The 20,492-nt window shown below is 55.5% G+C and overlaps 1 protein-coding gene across 1 annotated transcript; it reads left to right on the top strand.

Annotated features, from left to right (window-relative positions):
• Positions 1-17,757: 17,757 nt before the first annotated feature.
• Positions 17,758-19,785, top strand: LOC309684661 (acrosin-like; the record flags this gene model as incomplete). Its single annotated transcript, XM_082500528.1, has 4 exons — positions 17,758-17,936; positions 18,275-18,540; positions 18,807-18,952; positions 19,426-19,785. The coding sequence occupies 4 exons, from the start codon at positions 17,758-17,760 to the stop codon at positions 19,783-19,785; spliced, it is 951 nt and encodes a 316-aa protein (XP_082356654.1).
• Positions 19,786-20,492: the final 707 nt, after the last annotated feature.

Here is a 20,492-nt window from a genome sequence, read left to right on the forward strand (position 1 = left end):
GGTTTTTGGCTCTTCCACAACAGAAGCCTCTTGTGGTTCCTCCAGGTGAACGAACTGCAAAACTTAACCAGTGCAGAAGTCATTGTGCCACGAGACCAAACCCCGGACGAGAACGAGGAGGTCATCATTAAAATCATTGGGCATTTCTTTGCCAGTCAGGTACAGTTTGGCTGTGGCTTTACCCGATCTTCCCCGGCCGCTTTCATCCACCGAGGAAAGGTGTGGGGCTTGCTGAGCCCAGCACCACCCGAGCGACTTGCTGCTCTTCTTTTGGGAGGTCCCTGTGTCCCCAAGAGGCACTGAAGGTGTTTCGGTAGCTCCCCCCGGCTGTGCGAGCGCTGAAATTGAAGATTGGCTTGATTGAGCTAAAAATGTGTGTTTTGGATGCCGTGCAGAGCAGCACCCAGGGTGTGAATGGACTCCCCGGTGCGGGCAAATCCATGAGCATCCCACCTGGGTGCATCTTCCATAACCTTGTCTCCTGTCCACTTCGGCGGGATGGCGGCCCCCCCAAAAATTCAGGCTCTCTCGAGGACTGAAGCACAAGTTAAAAAAAAAAAAAAAAAACCAACCTGAAATTAATTACAGCTTGTCCGGAGTGACAAGTTGGGAGCAGCGATATGCGAGATGGGGGCTTGGGAGTGGTTGGTGGGGGGAGAAGCGGTGCCCTGACCCCCACCTCTTGCTTTTCCCCTCTCCTCCCCAAGACTGCACAGTGCAAGGTGAGGGAAATGCTCCAGCAGGTGAAGCAGCAGGAGCAGAAACACGCTCCGGGAGCCCCGGCCTCGCAGCACAGCAAGGGAGGCTCCCGCCGTGCCACCCAGCACCGCCCGATGACTGTAACCCCGCCGCCAGACATCCCACCCCCTTCCCCCACCCCCAGCAGATCAGGGGAGCAAACCAAAGACCCCCCCAAACACACAGCCCCCCCTTCCCCGCGGCGCTGCGAGGATGCACAGCCGAGGGGTACGGGGAGGGCTCTCTCCATCCCACAGCCTCCCCCTTCCTCCTCCCTCGCCTCCCGACGCTCTCCCTTTAGTTGGACTAACGTGGGCAGGTTTGGGTACCTCAGCACCTCACGCTTGTGTCTCCCTTTTAGAGATTCTGTGTGCCTTGGAAACCTGAGAGTTGGAGGGTTTTTTTAATTAATTTTTTAATACAAAAACAACCGAGTTGGAAAAGCGATGGGGATAGGCAGCACTGTGGTCATTCTCTCCGGGGCGTTGTGGAGGAAGGCTGCCAGTCTTCCTCCCAGTGTACTTTTCCCCGTTGGCTCCAGACTGCTGCTGGGGCTGAGCTCTGAGCCGCCAGAGCGGTTCTCAGCAGACGGTCACTCGGCGCAGACAATGAGGCCCTGAATAGCCCTTCCTGTGCTCTTGATGGCTCCGGACGGCTCTGCTCCTCTGCTGCTTCTAAGGTGGGGCTGCCCCAGTGCCCTCACTCAGGAGCCCTTTGTCTGTGCAGGTCTCACTTGTGACAGGGTGTGGGGGTGTTGCCAAACTAACTGCTGTGTTGCGATGTGTGAGTGGGTGTTCCTGCCCGTGTCAGTGCCAGAGCTCTTCCGTAGGCTCCTTCTGCCAGCGGAGAGCCAGGGGCCGCTCCTTCGGGAGAGAGCTTGTTTAAAAAGAGAAAAAAAAAAGGGGGGAGGGGAAGGAGAAAAAAAAAAGTGGGAAAAGAAAAAAGGGGAAAAAGAGAAAAAAAGGGGGGAAAAGTGAAAAAAAGAGGAAAGTGAAAACGGGGGAAAAGGGGGAAACAGAAAAAAGGGGGATAAGGCAAAAAAAAAAAAAAGGGAAAAAGAACAAAGGCGAAAAAGAGGAAAAAAGTAAAAAAAAGAGAAAAAGTAAAACGGGGGGGAACGGGAAACAGAAAAAATGGGGGAAAAGCAAAAAAAAAAAAAAGAAAGGGAAAAAGAAAAAGGGGGATAAAGAGAAAAAGGGGAAAGAAGTGAAAAAAGAAAAAGAAAAATGGGGGAAAAGGGGAAACAGAAAAAAGGGGGAAAAAGCAAAAAAAAAGGAAAAAGAAAAAAGGGGAAAAAGAGAAAAAAGGGAGGGGGAAGCGAAAATATTAAAAAAGAAAGGTAGAAAAGAAAAAAACAAACAAACAAACCAAGGAAGGAAAGTGGGAACAGCCGCCGGGCAGGAGGAGGGACAGGAGCCGGGGGAGGGGGGAGGGGGGGGGAGGTGGCGGTGCCAGCGCCGGCCCCGGGGGCTGCGACACCACGTTTTTGTCTTCTACTGCAAAGTGTTCTGTGAAAAACAACCAACCAAATCCCACCCACCGACAACATCAAAACCCAAAGAGAAATCTCTCCAGCTCACACGAGCCTGAGCTCGCTCTCCGTTGCTCTCTTTCCAGTGTCGCGGGGGGGTCATGGCCGAGCTGAGATTGGGGTGTGGTGGTGGTGGGAGTTTGCCCCATGGCTGTGATGGGGGGAAAAGGGGTGGGTGGGGAGTGGGGGATGTGCTGTGGGTTTTTTTTGGGGTGGTGGTGGTTTTTTGCCAGGTGTCGCTTTACCCAGTGGCTGTGGGAGGTGTTGGCATCAGGAAGCCTGTGCTAAAGCGGGGTGGGGGCCTCGCCGCAGTTGGTTAGCAGAGCCAAAGTGGTTATTAATGGTTATTAACAGCACAGTAATTAGGCCCGTGTAATGGGTGTGATAAGCTCAGCGTTGTTTGTTCACCAAACCTAGAAATTTACATTGTCACATTGTTTTACAAAAAGGCAATTGCTGAACCGGATGTTGCAAGATAGCCAGCACAGCATCCTGTGAGCGGGCAAGGTTAAAAACTGCAAAGGTCAGGTTATGCAAACAAAGTAGGATGTGAAAAGACTTGAAGGAGGGGAGGGGGGCTCATGAAGACGAAGAGTACATGATGTGAGGAAGACATGAATCTTTCATCCCTGCGACCACCGGAGGAAAAGGAAAGCAGAAAACGACCCCCTAGCAACAAGTCAAGTCGTGCAAATGCGGAGTACGCCTATACCGGAAAAAGAAGAGTATAAAACCAAAAGATTTTCGGGAACCAGGCGCGTGCCGTCGGCGGAGTGAGTCTCCCGGGCCGCCCAGCGCTGTTTTGCTTGTTGCCGCTTGCTAAATAAATATTCCAAATTTTAATTGACTCTGTCTCACATCAATTTGTGGGATCAACTTATAACAATGGGGAAGCTCAGATGCCCCCTAAGCACCCCCCGGTGCTTCTCTAGCCAGGCGAGCGCTGGGCGTCCCCCCCGCAGGAGAGGAGCGCACCTCTGGGGTGGGTGGAAGGGCATCACCCAACGGGGAGAGGACCAAGATGGGGCTTGGGTGTCCCTTGGGGTGGCCGGGTGGCGGGGTAGGGCTGCTGGGGGCTGCCACGACGAGGGACACCCCCACACCTTTCTCCATGGCTCCCACAGCTCTGCTCCCTCCCTCCCTCCCACCCATCCAGTGCCACCGGAGAGGTGGTGTTCCCCCTCCCGGGGCGGGCAGGGGCTGTGCCACCCCATCTAACACCTCAACGCACCAAAGCACCTCACTGGGGGAGGGACCCTGTGCCTGGTAGCCCCGTGCGCCCCAGCACTGTAAGGATGGGGCTGAGCCCCCACCACGGCGACCCTGTGCAAACCAAAGACCCCCACACAGACCCCCCCACCCCCATTCCCCGTGGCGCTGCGAGGATGCACAGCCGAGGGGTACGGGGAGGGCTCTCTCCATCCCACAGCCTCCCCCTTCCTCCTCCCTCGCCTCCCGACGCTATCCCTTTCGTTGGACTAACACAGGCAGAGAGACAGAGAAAGAGAGTTATTATTCTTTTTTTTTTTTAATTTTTCATTTCCTAAAAGCCACCCAGTTTTCATCCCAGGCACGGCCAGAGGAGCTCGCCCAGCGTTGAGGGGGGGAGGTTGGGCTGCGGCACACAGCGCAGCGGCTCATCAGTTTTTAGAATTAATGTAACGATAACGAAACTAACGGCGATTTTTAAGTTTTTTAAGTATTTTTATTTATTTATTTATTTATTTCATTTCAGAGGGGGTGGGGGCGGGAGGGGGATGTTTGTTTTTTAGCACAAGCCGGCTTTTCTAGAGGTTAAAGGAAAGGCTGTGCTTGGATAAAAATGGTTTGGGGAAAGATCCCGGTTGCAAAGAGAGAAGGGGGGCAAAGCCAGATTTCCAACAGGTTGTCAGCCCAGGGCTGGGGGAAAAAAAACAACACACTAGCAAAATTATTATTTTTTTTTAATTTCAAAAGTAACACAGACACAACCCCCAACCCCAGATGACACACACACATCCACACACAAAAACTACCTCAGGTTTTCATACCTCAGCACATTGCGCTTCTGTTTCCCTTTTAGAAATTTTGTGTGCCTTGTAAAACTGATAGCTGGAGCATTATTTTTGTTTCTTTTCTTAATAAAAAAAAAAAACGAGTTGGAAAACACACGCTCTACTGAGTGCGAGGTGGGAGAAGGAAAGCAATCCCATGGGTGCCAGAGCTCTTCCATAGTCTCCTTCTGCTGGCTGAGAGCCAGGGGCCGTTCCTTCGGAGAAAGCTTGAGAGATGTTTAAAAAGAGAAAAAGACAAAAAACAAAAGAAAAAAATGGGGGGAGAAAAAAAAAGAGGGGAAAGAAGAACAAAGAGAAAAAGAGATAAAAGGGGGGAAGAAAAAAGGGGGAAACGGAAAAAAAGGGAAAAGGAAAAAAGGGGGGGGGGAGAGAAAAAAAAAGGAAAAGGAAACAAAAACCCCAAATATAAAAAAAAAGAAAGGTTGAAAGGAAAAAACAACCAACCAAACCAAGCAAGGAACGGGGTGAAAGCCGTCGGGCAAGAGGAGGGACGAGAGCTGGGGGTGAGGTGGCGCTGCCAGCGCCGGCCCCGGGGGCTGTGACACCACACTGCAAAGTGTTCTGTGAAAAAAACCAACCAAACCCCACCCAACGACAACAACATCAAATAACAAAGAGAAATCTCTCCAGCTCACACGAGCCTGAGCTCGCTCTCCGTTGCTCTCTTTCCAGTGTCTCGGGGGGGGGGGTCACGGCCGAGCTGAGATTGGGGGGGTGGTGGTGGGAGTTTGCCCCATGGCTGTGATGGGGGGAGAAGGGGTGGGTGGGGAGTGGGGGATGTGGTGTGGGGTTTTTTTTTGGGGTGGTGTTTTTTTTGCCAGGTGTTCCTTTACCCAGTGGCTCGGGGAGTGGGATGAAACGGGAAAAAGGGCTTCACTGAGAGGTTCAAATTAACAATTTCTTTGGACTTCGCTCACGGGCCCAATACGTCACTATTGCAAGTTCTGTGTGTGCGATGGCGATTACACTATTGCGGTTTAAAAGCAATTAGCGGGATCCACTATTGCGAGCTACAAATGCCCCCGACAAGTAGCAACACAAACCACAAGGGCGCTAGATATTAATGCCTTAGAAGAGTGCACCAGTCACAACCTCAATCGCATGCCCTATACCGTACGGATGTTTCTTAGTCACTTACCCTCTCTCTCTCAGGTGAGGTCGCTCCATCCCGGGGAAGTTACCCTGTACAGCGTCCTGGATGGGGGGGGACAGATCTCCGAGGGGCCAGCTGTATCCTTGGAGGATTCCCCATTTGTCTCCCCAGACCCTGCGGTTTATATTTCCTGACTCGGTGAGGGTGCAGGATTATGCCTGAGTGGATTACACTGTCTGGGATATTTCCCTCTGGTGGTGCCATAGCGAAGTCTCTGTTGCCAATTTGTGATGTCCAGCGCTCAACATCACGGGAGGAGTGGTGGGATGGGACTCGGGGCATTTTGATTGTTAAGGGCCATTTGGTCTTGGTTGTTCTGTGCCATCTTGAGATAAGCCCGGGCTGAGCTGTTTTGCAGCTCCCCCCAAGTTCTCTCTGCACAGCCAAGGCACGGCGGGGATGGAGCTGAGTGGGATGGCAGCTCCCTGCCTCTCACCTCTTGTGCTCTGAAACCGGCTTGGCTGGCTGCTCCCACACAGTGTGTTACTGGCTTGCCCAGCAGGTAAAGAACCCAGATTTGGGACGCCACTGGGGTGTCCGTAAGGGGTCCTGGGGGGGACTCTTGCAGGCCAGAGGGAGTCTGGGGCAGCCCTTCAAGGATCTGGGGGTCCCCTCTGGTGCCTCTGGGGAGGGTTTTGTGGCTGGAGAGGGCCGAGCTGGTTTCAAGAGGTGCTTCCTCCCGTTCTCCAGCCCACCCACCTCCCCCGACACCACCCCCCCCCAGCTTGGTGGGTGCCCGCAGTGCCAGCCTGTCCCACTGGGTCGGGCACTGAGGGGGGCACAGCCCCAGCCGCGGGATGGGAGGAGGAACCACAGCACCAGGGATAGAGACCAACATTTTATTTCTTTAACATTTCCCATGGGGGGCACCCCAGGGTTGCGCGGCTGCACCGCTGCTGGTGCCAGGAGGGACTCCAACGTCCCCCCCACAGCTCACCTGGCTCCGCTCGTGATGCTTTTGATGGGGCTCAGCGCGGTCTCTTCTGTGCTACGGACCAAGCGGCTCCAGGTAGGCGACTGCTGCACCGCACTGTGCCGCAGCGTGGGGAGGAGTGGGGGGCTGCGGCGCGGGGCTGGGAGCTGCTCCCGTCTCACCCAGCTCCCGGGGTCCTGCAGAGGGACTGGAAGAAGCCAAAGCAAGGGATGACGCACGTGAGAGCCCGCCCGCAGGAGCAGAGCAGTGAGTGGCCCCAGCACCGAGCACCGGGCAAACGGCACACACCCCACGGCAGCCCTGAGCCGGGGCTGTGCCGGGGGCTGCCGGCCGTCACTCCGTCCCCTCCCTCAGCAGCTTCTCGGCTAGCGGATGAAGGATGGGAGCTCAAGTCGATGCAGGAGAAGCAGGGAGTGTGGGGGAGACCCCCAGATCCTGCCCCAGACCCTCAGCCCGTGCCCTGCCCTGCCTGTGCTGGGCAGCCCTGCCCGCCTGCTGAGGAGGGGGTGCTGCCCGTGGGCCCCGACGGAGAAGACAGGGTGCAGCGGGTCTCTTCTCTCTCCTCCTCTGCAGGCCAACCGAGGAGGCAGCAAGGAGGAAGCACCGGGCCCCACAGGACCCACTGGGCTCCCTGCCAACCATATACCATCTGAGCAGTGATGCCTCTCTCTACCCCCTGCCCCCCCCAAGCCCCCAGGTCCCCCTGCCCTCCTCTGCCGCCTATAGGTCCTATCAGTGGGGACAGCTGCTTCTGGTCCAGGCACCCCCTGGGCTCCTGGGCCCCCCGAGGGCCACCGCAAGAGCCCCTGCAGCTTGTGCTCGCTGGCCAACTCGGAGGACTGCAGCAGCCTGTTGAGGAGCAGCTCCTCTTCCCAGAGCTCCCTCTACGACATCCTGGAGCCCTGGCCCAGTGCAGCAACAGAGCCAGTGGTGCTCACACACTCAGGACAACCCCGCTCTCCCATGGCTGCTAGTGGGGCAGTGCGGAAACTGGGGCCGGTCCTCGGCCAGGAGCCTCCACAGGAGCTGCCAGCAGGGACCGAGAAAGAGTGGGTTCCCCAGCAGGGGATGGACAGGGCACAGGGGCCCACGGATGAGCACCTGTCCCCCAGAAGGCCCCCAGCCATGGACATGGACAAGGTGGAGCGGGTGCAGGAGATCACCTGTGCTTTCCAGGCCTTGAAGGCAAAGACGGAGGAGTCCTGCAAGACCACGGGCAGGGAGTGTGGCCAGGCAGACCCAGGGCTGTGCAGGGCAGGAAGGTGCCTGCGGCAGGGCTGCGCCCGGCTGTGGGGCTACTTGAAGGGCTGGTGGAGATGCCACTAGCCGTGTCTGCTTCTGCCAGCCCTGCAAGCGGTGACAGCGCCAGGCCCAGAAGACCAACAGTGCCCCGAATACTGAGCGGCTGTGGGGAGTGGGGCCAGGAACCCCTCTGGGGTGCTGCGTATGTGAAACATTAAAGAAATAAAATGTTTGTCTCTAGCCCTCGTGCTGTCCTTCCTCCTCCCATCCCACGGCTGCGGGTGCTCCCCCGAGGGAGCAGGCTGCAATCAGCAAGCACTCTGTGTTGAGCTCCCCTGCTCACAGCCATGCTCCGCCTGAAGGCGGTGAGGCAGGAGCAGTCCCCAGCCGACTTGGGCGCAAAAAGGTTCATCTGACTCAGCGGGTGAGGAAGGGCCTGTTTCAACTCTGTACCTTTGGCATTCTCAGGTCAGAGGATTTGATGGAGCCAACTGAGAGCGGCAGCATACGCTGTGGGGCTCTGAGCTGCTGCGTGGTGCCAGGTCTATCCAACGTCAGGCAGTACGTTCCCAAGAGACGTCACTGCTAACAACTCTTCCGAGGAAGTGGGGCCGTTTCTGTAGTCGTAGCCTGCCTGGAGAAACAGCCCCACGGAGCTAATAGTCTGCTGAGCAGCAAGGGAGCAGAGTCGCTGACTCTCAACCAAGGACTGAAATACAGCAACTCACTCTATTGCCTTCCCCCTTCGCCCGCTGCCTCCCACAGTTGAGAAGAAACCAACCAGGGAGCTCCAAAGGAGGGGACCCCTCCCCCACTCCCACAAATCTGCTCAACACCCCCAAACCTCCCTCAAGACACGGGACTCCTCCCACACACCTCCACTCCCCACACCGACAACCCTCCCCCTCCCCCAACGCTCCAAAAAGCAGCAGTCCTTAGGGCAGACTCCTTAAGCTGACTCCACAGCTACGGCTCCCCGTCGGCTCTGGGGGAGACAAGGGGGCCCCGGGGCTCTCCGTGGGCTTTAAGGGGGTCCCAGGGCTGCCCACGGGCTCCCAGCAATGCCCGTGCCCACCACCCACCTCCGCTTCAGGGGGCCCAGCGCTGACACCCCCCGACCCATCTCGGGGGTACCTGGGGGGACTCGGCCGTGGGCTGGAGGCGGGCCAAGGGGGCACGGCCGGGCTGACCTGCCGGGGGGGGGGCTGAGAGCGGAGCCCAGAGCGGAGCCAAGCGCCCGGCCAGGCCGGCCCCGGGCACCCTGCGCTGCGGCCGGGGCTGCCGCCACCTGCGGGGAGCGAGCGGGGGGTGAGGGGGCGGCAGCGGGGGACGGGAGGGGCCTGAATCGGCCCTGTCCTCCCCGGGGACCCCCCACTCGGCTCTGCCCCCCCCAAACAGGCCCAGACCGCCCCCCGAGCCCCCCCAGCCCGGTCCCGCCACCCCACAAACCTCCCAAACTGGCCATGGACTCCACCGCCACCGCCCGCCCGCTCCTGCTCTCCTCGGCCCCCGTCCCCCCCGCTACCGACCCTCACAGCTCCCGCCCGCCGCCGTACACCGGAAGTGCTCCCCCTCACGTCCGCCCAACCGCGCATGTGCCGAGGGGCAGACCCGGGCCACGCCCCCCTGCGTCGCCGCGGCAAACGCGAGCGAGAGGGGCGGGGCCGCGCCGAGGAGAACGAGCTCCACATCAGCGCTTCTCTCCGCGTCGGGCAATGCGAGGCCGAAACCATCCCTGCCCTCCTCCAAAAGATCCGGGACCGCCCGAAACCAGCCCGGCCTTCTCCAAAATGAGACGGACATCCGCCTGCAGAGCTCCGCCAGCCCCCCCGACGGACATCACGGGGATGGGGGGAAAGAAAACAACCAGAAAGGTACTGAAAATAACGTGGAGACGGTGCTTAGAGATCCTTCCGAGAGGCAAAACCCGGCCTTTGTTCTCATTTTTGAACACGGGGTTTCGCAGTGCTTCGCGGGCAGTGGTTATCCAGGGGCATCAGCTATCCCGGGAAGCGAACGTTCCCATCCCGTGTGGCAAAAGTCCACTCGCATGAATAACTTAGACAGAACCAGCCCACAAAAGGACAAGAGGCACCTTTGGTCACCCTTTGCTTGAAGCTTCGCGAAAACTGTATCCTCAGATTGGCCCTGTCCTGCAGTTTCTTTCCCAGAGTTTTGCCCCAAACCCACGCTTCTAGCCCCGCTCCCCAAGCCCTCCCTCAGGGCCCACCACCTTTCCCCAGCCCAGCCTGTCCTTAAAGCTTTTCTTTCTACACACAGCCCTTTCCACTCACCTCCCTCCGGGGCGGTGTTTTGTTTTGGTGTTTTTTTTTTTTTTTTTTCCCCAGCTTTGGAGCAAAAAGCGGGTTTTAAAGGTGGGAAGTGAGGGGGTCTCCCAGCTTCCCGGTGGAAAAAAGCCGGTTTTAGCACTTCCTTAAAGCAGCTTTTAACCCTTCCTATAAAGTGTTGTTCGTTCCCCCCCCGCCCCTTTTCAGTTTTTTTTTCCCTCCCTCCTTTTTGGGGCAGTTTCCCCCCATTTCTCCCCCTTTTTTGGGGGTGCTTTTTCCTTCTTTTTTTTGGGGCAGTTTTCCCACCTTCCTAAATACAATTTTCTTCGTTGGTGGTGAATCTATAAAAAGCTCTTTTTCATAGTGTTTTAAAACGCATTAAATCCTCACAACGCTGCCTCTACCTCCTTTTTTTCAGGGCTTAAAACCAGAGTTTTGGACAAATACACAGAGGAGGACTCCTCTCATCACCAAACCCCCTTCTCCCTCCCCGCTTTTATTCCCCAGTTATTTTTTTGTTATTATTAGTTTTTACCCAGGATTCAGGAAATATCATTGGACAAATCTAAACAATTTGGGGGGAAGAAAGCTGGGAATTGTTGGGTGCTGCAAATCCTTTTGTCAGCGACATCTGTGTGTCCCCGTGCGTGTCATCTTTGTCTGGGTGATGCTGTCACCGGCGCCTTAAAAGGAATCGGGAGTAATTTGGTGCTTTATTTGTCTATAACATAACTCGGGGAACTGGATTTTTTTAAAACACATGGGGCCTGGGAGAAGCTACCAGCGCAATTTGCGATTTTTTTCCCATCCCCAACTCCATTCGGACGCCCGTTCCGCACTTTCAGTGCAGCACCTCTGGAAAACCCCTCAAAAACTAAACTATTCTGGAGCTTTGATACTGCCTGAGCGCCTTTGGGTGAATTCTGGCCCAAAAATTATGTTTAAATCCCACTTTTTTTCCCTTTTTTGGGCTGTTTCATCCAAAAGTGAATGTTGGAATGGGCCAAGAATGGGATGGAGGGGAGGTCTTCCCCCAAACGCGGAGCCTTCCGGGGCCCCGAGCGGGAGGAACCGGCTGCCCGGTCTTCCCCGGCCCCGCTGCGGGTTTTGCTCGCCCCGTTCCTCGCCCGGGGTGAGTGGCCTCTGGTAGGTGGGTGGTGCGAGGGGGCGTGGCCTATGCAAATATGCGTGGCTATGGGCGTGATGCATCCAAATATAGTGAGTCGGGGGCGTGGCGCATGGGAGGACTCGTTCTGGAGGCGCGGTGTGTGGAAACCTATGGGAGGGGGCGTGGTCTATGCAAATGTAGGCCCGTTGGGGGGCAGGCGTGGGGGAGGGTGCGTTATTTTTCGCCCGTACCGAGCCGGGGTGTCCCCGCCGCCGCCGTCCACCCCCCGGTAGCCGTGGGCGGGTCGGTGCGGGGGTGCGGGTGGCGGTCAGGCAGCGCGCTGAGCCCCTGTGCGTCAGTGCCGGGCGGGGCCCTGCCTCCGGAGCCCGTGCGGGGGGTGTGGGAGCCCCCCGCTGCTCAGACGTCACGGGGGGTTCTGCCAATGCCGCAATTCCGCCTGAAATCGCTTAACTCCGCTACCGGCGGCGGCGGGCCGGGGGGGCTGCCCCCTCCCCGGGCACCGGCCCGGCCGTCTCTTCTGCCCCCATTCCCCGAGGCCCGGCCCCGCCGCCCCCGGACAGCCCTCCCGGTGCGGCGGCTGCGGGTCATGTCTGCGAGTACAATGTACCTCCCCAAAAGGAGGCGTCACCTGTCGCCTCCCCGTCGCCTCCCCATCCCCTCCCGACACGCAGCCCCCTCCCCGCACTGTTACAGTAAATCGCCAGGACCAAAGTTTCTAAGCCTTAATTTAAGTTTAGAAATCAGGCACTGCTTTATTACGGCACCGGGCGCACAGGGGATCACTCCACCCAGTGTGCGTACCGAGTTGCTCCACTACAGAAATTAAAATATACATATTCATTACATTTCCGAGAAACAATTGACATATTCATATGATTTCCGGGAACTCATTAAGATATGTAAATGTCCGTGACACATGCACCTTCAGGTACACTGGTGGTCATCCAGAGTCCTCTGGTGGTCGTCCATAGTCTTCCTCACTCTGTCTGCTGGTTGAACCCGGTCCTTGTGCGTGCTCAGCTTGGTCACAGAGTTCCACCCCCCCTTTAATCTTGGAACCTCCAGAACATTTTCTCGGTTTACTAACCAGGCCTACAACTCCTCGCTTTCTTCACAGGTACTTCAAAGCTACAGCTAGGTTAGGTCATACCTAGTTCCCAAATGCATCTTATGGGTTTGATTTTCATTGATTGGTCCCTTGACTATACGTTACTCTCAATACCCATATCCAAATAATCAATGGTTATTTCTATTAATATCTATTAATTTGAGTGTAGATATTTAAATCAAGATGGGAAGGGTAAGGGGGTTTCTAAGCAGCGTCACTGGTGCATGACAGGTTTCTATAATTACAAGCCTCAAACAAAACTTCTCTATTCTATTCTTCATTGTTTCATCTGGGTTCTAGATGAACCCAGATGAAGAAGACTGTAACAATCCTAACCCCTCTGTTTCACAGGAATTTCACCTCTGTCCTATTTTCATAAAATTACATCCTAGATAGGAATATGTTTTGTAGTGGTGTTTTTTTTTTTAATGAAAGTCTTTGCAACCTGCTCTCCAGGTGGAAATGGGCAATGCAAAGGCATTACAATGATAGATTTGCTAAATATGCCAAGGTCTATATTAGTGGCTTTCCCTGAAGCGGGGAAAAGACGTCCTGTTTAATTCTTGTTTGCATTTCAAATTCTCTGTGAAATGGATTAAGCAGAGAGGGCTTCTTTTTGTGGGTCTGCCCTTGGAAGGAGAGCACCTTTAGGAAAAGGCTTTTCTGGAGGGGATGGAGAACTTAATTGCCGATGGCTATGAAAGCGCTCCCTGTTTGGGTGGCTTGAAAAGAAAATCCTTGAAAATCCGTGACTGAAAAATGAGACTTTCTCCTAATGATTGGGTTGGTTGCTCTTAATCTTGTTCTGCCTATTCTTAAGTTCGTCACCAGGTACTAGAGATACCACTAGTGATAATACCACTGGCAGTGGAGGTCCACCCTGGCTTATACTCCTACCTCTCGTGCCTATTGGGGTGCCTCCAACAGCCGAGAAATAGTTCTGCTTGGCAGCGAGTCCAGAGGCCAACCTGGTCTTGCCCTCCACCCTCTTTAGTTCGGTATCTCTGATTCTTGTGGCACAATAGGGTCCTTTCTTCGGTCCCAGAACTCGTATTGGAGTTGATATTTCGAGGATATGTGAACATTCTGGTTGGGTCGGTCCACATTACGTAATTCTCTGTGGTTCTGCAACAATAATGTCTAATCCACTTACACTTATCTATTGGGGTTGTGTTCCCACATCGGATACACTAAAGATCGAGGACTTGGGAGAGGTACTGCTCCTGTCTGCCACGGGGACCTCAAATGACCTTATTACAATTCTTACACTTAACCCATAGATACACGCAACAATTACAATCGCAGCAAAGTGGGGTCGAAGGGGTTTGGTGCTGCCCCAGTCTGAAGGCACTTTCGAGGCTTTTGCTGTCTGTTGCTCTCATGCAGCAGTACTGACTCTTATGCATCTTCTGAAAGCTCTCCAGGGCTTTTTCCTGTCAAAGCAAAAACATGAGACTTCCTTCTCATGGTTAATTTCCATATGCATACTTTGAATCTGTATAGATAATGCCTTCTTTTCTCTGGAGATAATCTAAAGCTCTCTTCAGAGCGTATAGTTCACAACTCTGGGCTGACTAATTTGCTGGTAATCCTCCTTCTTCAATTACTGCTTTTTCTTCCCCAAAAATGACGACATAACTACTTGCTCTCTTTCCATCTATACATCAGGAGGAACCGTCTATAAAAAGTTGTTGGATAGTTTTTTGGGTTTGTTTTTTGTTGTTTTTTTTTTTTTTTACATAGGGCATTGGTGTGTTTATTAGGTCTTCTCTTACCCTGGTTTGGTAATTTATAAAATCTAATCAATCATGATGCGGCTCCCCACTTGCCTGTTCCTACAGGAGTTGTGAAGGATTCAGGTTTCCATCTACTACGAGGGTCAAATCATTCTTTTCTATTAAAATGGTTTCGTACTTCAAAGTTCTGGAATCTGTTAACCACTGGCCAGACTTTTGAGATAATATAGTTCTTACAGTGTGTGGGGGGGTATGTATGATTAGGGTTCTTCTAGAGGTTAATTTTTGGCTTTTTTCTACTAATATAGCTGTGGCCACTACTGCCTGTATGCATGTGGGCCACCCCCAACGTACCGGGTCCATTAATTTTGGATAGGTATGCCACCGGTTTCCTTTCTCCGCCCTGTTCCTGCATTACGACGTGTTTATAAAAAGGTGATTTACTTTTTTTTCTAGGGAGGAGAGGGCTAAACCCGGGGCTTCTATTAACTTCTGCTTTAATTCTTTAAATTGCTCTTGTTTGTCTTCTTTCCACTGTATTGGACTGTCTTTTACAAGTTTGTCATAGAAAAATTTTATTGACTGAGTGTATCCTTTAACCCATAATTTACAGTACTCTAGTAACCTTAAAATATTCTTTATTTTTCATTTCGTTCTTGGCACACTTAATGTTGTAATTTGTTCTGGATTGATTTTTCTTTTTCTATTGATAATTAGATGCCTTAAATACTTTACTTCTTTTTGTACAAACTGCAGTTGTGTCGTTGAGACTCTTAACTCTTGTTCTCCAAAAAAAACATTCAGCAAACGTATCGATGTCTCTTTCTGACTTTTTGCTCCCTCTCTCCTGATACCAACAGATCATTTCCATATTGCAAGATTCTTACTGCGGGTTCTGCCTGGAACTCCCCTAAAATTTTCTCTAGCGTCTGTTCAAATAGATTTGGGGACTTTGTGAATCCTTGAGGCAGGGAGGTCCAGAGGAGTTGCTGCTTCTTCCCGGTGTCCGGATCTTCCCATTCAAAAGCAATTTCATAATACAAGACTTCTCAGCTCCTGAGTCTACTAAAAAGGCATAAATTTCCTCCTGGGGGCCTGATTTTAAATTTATCAAGGGCTCACTAATTCTTTCTTCCCCCAGCAGGCAGAGCCCTTGACACCCTTACTCGGGAGCGTATTCTTCCTGTTGACAGATTTTAAACACTCGTTGATCTCTTTCGCCTGGGACACTCTCTCTTAAAATGTTCTTCCTGCCCACAATGGTAACACTTTCCGCCCTCTGGGGCTCCTGATTTCATTCACATGGGCTTTTTGAGCAGCGGCAGATGGGCTCCCTGTATCTTGTGTGCTCTCATCCCTGGCCCCGGATTCTGGGGCGCTTTATCTTTAGTCTTTGTTATTTCTTTTACTGTCGCTACCATTAGTTTTGCTTTTGCCCTCTGCTTCTCCTCGTCGCACCTCACGTATACTCTTTGTGCTTCTCGTAACAGCTCATTGATTCCTCTCTCATGCCAGTCTTCCATCTTTTCCATTTTTTTCCTAATACCTGGCCAGGCATGGGTGACAAAATTTATTTTTTAATAATTCCTGGCCAGCAACAGTCTCTGGATCGGGCCCAGAAAACTGCTGAATATTCCTTCAGAGCCTCTTCAACTGTTCCATCAGTGATTCCTCTTGAGTTCTTGGAACACGACCCACCCCCAAATACATAATCAATGAGTTCTTGGAATGCAGCCCACCCCCGAACATGCCCCCTCCCTTCCAGCAGCGCAGGCGCTGTGCTTCCTCAGGGGTCTTCCTGACAGTCATTGGAGGGAGGCTCGAAGTCTTTATCACCATGTCCTTCTTGTGGCTTCTTCATTCCTTACACTCCTGTGGTTATCTTAGCTAACGACACCACCCTTTGCCCTGCAAGTTTCTGTGCTTCCAACTGTTGCTCTCATCTGATATCCTGTCTAACACTATCCCTTTCCCAAACACACAGCGAGCACAGACCCATCTTAGCTGAAGCCATAGAGGGCACACATTCATTTGAGCTGAAGCAAAATTCTTTTGCTAAATTACTTATTACAACAGCAACACACACTGACACACACCCCGACTGCATAGGAACACACACACTGACTACAGACCAACACACACTAACACCCCACACACGCCCCCACCACACATGGAACACCCCACGTCATGCACACAGTGCTCGTGCACGTCATGCACAGAGCGTGGAAGGCATGCACATGCAGCACGCACACACACACGCAGTGCGGGCACACACAGCCTGCCAGCATACGCACAAAATGCCCGCACACACGGCACGTGCTCGACCCAGTGAACGCATACCTGCAGTGCGCACGCTCACAGGCTCATCTACACCACACTGCACGTAAACAGTGTGCACCCACCGTGTGGGTACCGGGACACGGAGTGCACCCAGACACCGAGTGCACCCACACACAGGGCACACACGATGCGTGCACACACAGAGTGCAGCACACAAACTGACGTGCCGGCATTTCCCAGTCCCTGAAGGGCCGACGGGAGAGCTGGGGAGGGACTTTTTACAAGGGCGTGTAGTGACAGGATGAGGGGGAAGGGCTTCAAACTGGAAGAGGGGAGGTTTAGAATAGATCTTAGGAAGAAATTCTTGACTGTGAGGGTGTTGGACCCCGGCGCAGGTTGCCCAGAGAAGCTGTGGCTGCCCCATCCCTGGAAGTGATCAAGGCCAGGTTGGACGGGGCTCTGGGCAACCTGGGCTGGTGGGAGGTGTCCCTGCCCAGGCTGGGGGGGTTGGAACTTGATGGTGTTCAAGGTCCCTTCCAACCTAAACCATTCTGTGATTCTGTGTGTGTGCCCAGGCGTGCGCATAGGTACGGAGTGCAGCATGTGGGTGTGCTGGACTCGTCCCGCTCGCACATCACCGCTTGCCTGCTGCGGCTGTAGCCAGATGGGCCCCTCAACACCCAAAACCGTGCATGCTGCCTGTAGCAGTTCTGTTCTCTGGTGTATGTGTTTTGGGAAGGCCCTGGTGGCACAGGGCTGCAGAGAGCGGGGTGGCAGTGAACTTCCCCAAGAGGCTGCGATGCCACACGGGGTGTTTTGCTGCCAGCTGTCAGCAGGCAGCGCTCGCAGCCAGGCGCTGCTGCCTGCCGCGGGGCCTGCACAGCCTCGTCCCGCAGGCAGAGCGTTCAGCGGGGGTCTGTCGGGGGTGTCCCATGCCGGCTTCTGCCTCCCCTCCTGCCGGGAACCCCCCATGGTGCCCCCCCTTCTGCCAAGAGGCCACCGGGCCCGGTGCCCGGAACCAGCGACTCTGTGACATCAGCCCCGGGAACAAGAGCACCGTGGGCAGCGTGAGCACTGCGGGCACTACGTCGGCTGCGGCACTGGTGGCGACAGGCCCTCGGTTCGCTTCTTGCAGGTGCCACGTGCCGCCACTGGCAGCAATGAAACTGCTCCTCGTCGTCGTCCTGCTGGCCCTGTGCTGGCCTGTGCAAGGCGCGTGGGACAGCTGTGGGTAAGTGGCCCCAGGCTCTGGGGGGGAGCTTGGGCAACCCTGATGGGGTTCACTGGAGGGAGCCCGCTTGTCCCCCGTGGCCACAGCTTCCCCAACCCCGCCTGGGAGCCTCAGATCCTGGCCAGCACCCCGGCTGCTGGCACAGCTCCTCTACGGGGCTCAGGCAGAAACAGGGGCGCACGCCCGCCCGCCCCAGGGGGTTCCCTGGCCCTGCTGTCCGTGCAGCGCCTTGTGGGGAGGGAAGAGGGCTGACCTTCAGCCTGAAGCGCAGCACGCCGTGGAGCAGGACAGTCATGAGTTTCTGGTTACAGAGGGACCTGCGGGCTCCGGCCCATGGCTTACCAGTACGGCATGTCGCGCGTGGTGGGTGGCACCGATGCCCGTCCAGGAGCCTGGCCCTGGATCGTCAGCATCCAGGACCCCTGGGAAGCAGGCACGGGGCACATATGTGGAGGGTCCCTCATCAGCCCACAGTGGGTCCTCACGGCGGCACACTGCTTCATCGAGGCCAGGTAAGGAGGGCCAGGGAAGGGGGCTGTCCCCACCACCCTCGTGTGTGCCCTGTGCGCAGCACCGCCTGCTACTCCCATCCCCGTTCCTGCCAGTACGCCCAGTGCCTGGGCACTGCCGAGCCCAGCCCAGAGACTGCTCAGGAGAAGGCTGGGCTCGGGCCACTGCTTCCTAGCAGCCTCCAGCGCCACATGGCTCGTGCCTAAGGCATGCCAGGGCGGTGGCAGCCTGCGTGGCACTGCTCTCCTCTCTGCCTTGGGAAGCAGAAGGCAGGGAACGGCGGGGCTGCTGCAGCGCGTGGCTCCGCTCCCTCTGACCCCCCTCTCCATCTGCCTTCCAGGAACATCAGCATGTGGCGCGTGGTGATCGGGGCCACCCAGTTGACTCGGCTGGGCCCCGGGACCCAAGTGCGCCATATTAAGCGGCTGCTGGTTCACGAGCACTACAGGAATATCACGCAGAGGAACGACATCGCCCTGCTGGAGCTGGACCAGCCGGTCCAGTGCAACTCCTACACCCAGCTTGCCTGTGTGCCCGACGCCTCACTTAGAGTGTCAGAGCTGCGCACCTGCTACGTCAGCGGTTGGGGCGCCACCACTGCAAGATGTGAGTTCCCCAAAAGTGCTGGTGTCCTGAGTGCAAGCTCGGCACACTGGGGAGAGGGGTTGGGCTTCCCGAGAGCAGAGGCGAAAGCCGGAGTGAGGCTGCGGGGACATATGCCTCCAGGGAGAATGGGCTGACCCACCGCCCAAAGCCAGACAGAGGGGAAACACGGGCACAGTGCCTTCAGGACGCAAAGCCAAGCCCTAGGGAAGGGGTTCACCCAGGCAGGGGGGGAGCTGCTGGGGCTTCATTGCTTTCTGTGCTCACAGCTGCAGGGTCAACGGATGTCCTGCAGGAGGCCAAGGTCCAGCTCATTGATGTCAACCTCTGCAACAGCAGCGGGTGGTACAGAGGGGCCATCCACAGCCACAACCTGTGTGCTGGCTATCCGCAGGGTGGCATCGACACCTGCCAGGTAGGACGTGCTGCAAGTCAAGCCCCGGCAGCACCGGCAGCCCTCTCGCAACGCCCAAACATCGCCCGGCACGTGCTTGGCCTGGCAAGTCACCCTGCCACCGCTGGGTCTCCACCGCTGCTGGTGCTCACCTCCCCTTCCCCAGCTGCAGGTCCTTGCCCAGTGCCCGCCTTGTCCCAGAGCCCGGGGACGCTGCCCAGAAAGCCCATCCCGTGCTCCCGGCAGCCCATAGGTCCAGATCCCAAAGCATCCCCCTTCCACACAGCCGGGAGCACTGTGCAGAGATGAGAGAGCGCCCGACCTTACAGGCCCTCCACCCTCTCCCAGATGAGGCTCTGTAGGCTCCAGCGCCGGAGCAGCGCCGTTGTGTGCAGTGAGCAGAGCTCTGGCAGGTGCTGGGAGAGAGAAGGAGCCGGCCAGAGCGCTGACAGCGGCCACCCAACACCACCTCAACCCTCTCTCCTCCCCTGCAGGGTGACAGCGGTGGTCCTCTGGTGTGCAAAGACAACAACGCGGACTACTTCTGGCTTGTTGGGGTGACCAGCTGGGGGAGAGGCTGTGCCAGAGCCAAACGGCCTGGAGTCTACACCTCCACCCAGCACTTCTATGACTGGATCCTGGTCCAGATGGGACTGCGCCCAGCAGTAAGGGGTACTCCAACAGCACGGGCTTGGAGTCATTTTCTCACCGCCTCAACCCCCTATCAGAGGCCAAGGCCAACACCAACACCACCGGGCACGATTAGCTCCTGCCCATTTCCACTCCAGAAGCTGGTGGAATTCTTTACTCGGGTGCAGGAGCTGCTGCAGGTCCTGTGGGGGAAAAAGGCTTGAGCAGCGTGACGAAGAGGCTCCAGAGCAGGCCGCCCTGTTCCACGACCATTTCCTTCTGGGGCAATGCCTGCTGAGCCAAAGGCATCCTCAGTGCCAAGGCCTGCTCTGTCCTGCCCACGTTCCTCTGAGCGCAGAAGGGCTGATGTTGACTCGGTTGTAGAAATAAAGTTCCTGATTTTCACAGCTGAGCGTGCTTGAGTCCAATTCAGTCTCCGGTGCAAGGCAAGGACTTGCGTGCCCGGCGCCTGCCAATGAGGCCGCAGGCAGACAGCAGGGCACGAAGGGAAAGAGTGACTCCCAAGGGCTGAAACGGTGCCTGGTCAGAGAGGAGGGTGCTCAGAGCCACCATGGGACGGAGAAGACTGGCACATGGAGGATAGGAAACAGTGATGTGACCTGCAGACAACTTTGGGGCTATGCATTAAGGCACACAGCTGGAGATTAGGGCCCAGCGTAAGCCGTAGCTAATTGAACAGACGGTGTGAAACTCCTGAGCGTGACAAGAGAAATTGCTGACCACAGCAAAGAGTGAGAAGCCAACAGGGCTCTCAGTCCCAGAAGGAAGAGCCGGATTTCAGGGGTAGTTAACGGGGGATTGATCCCCCCTTGTCTCCATTTTCCCTGCTTGAACATCCCCCTCATCTTCCTTGACTCCTCCCTTTCTCCTCCCTTGTCTCTCCTCCCAAAAAAGGGACCCACCCCAGGTC

This window comes from Vanellus vanellus, assembly GCF_965231255.1.
Source record: "Vanellus vanellus genome assembly, contig: HAP1_SCAFFOLD_66, whole genome shotgun sequence".
NCBI classification, from domain to species: Eukaryota; Metazoa; Chordata; class Aves; order Charadriiformes; family Charadriidae; genus Vanellus; species Vanellus vanellus.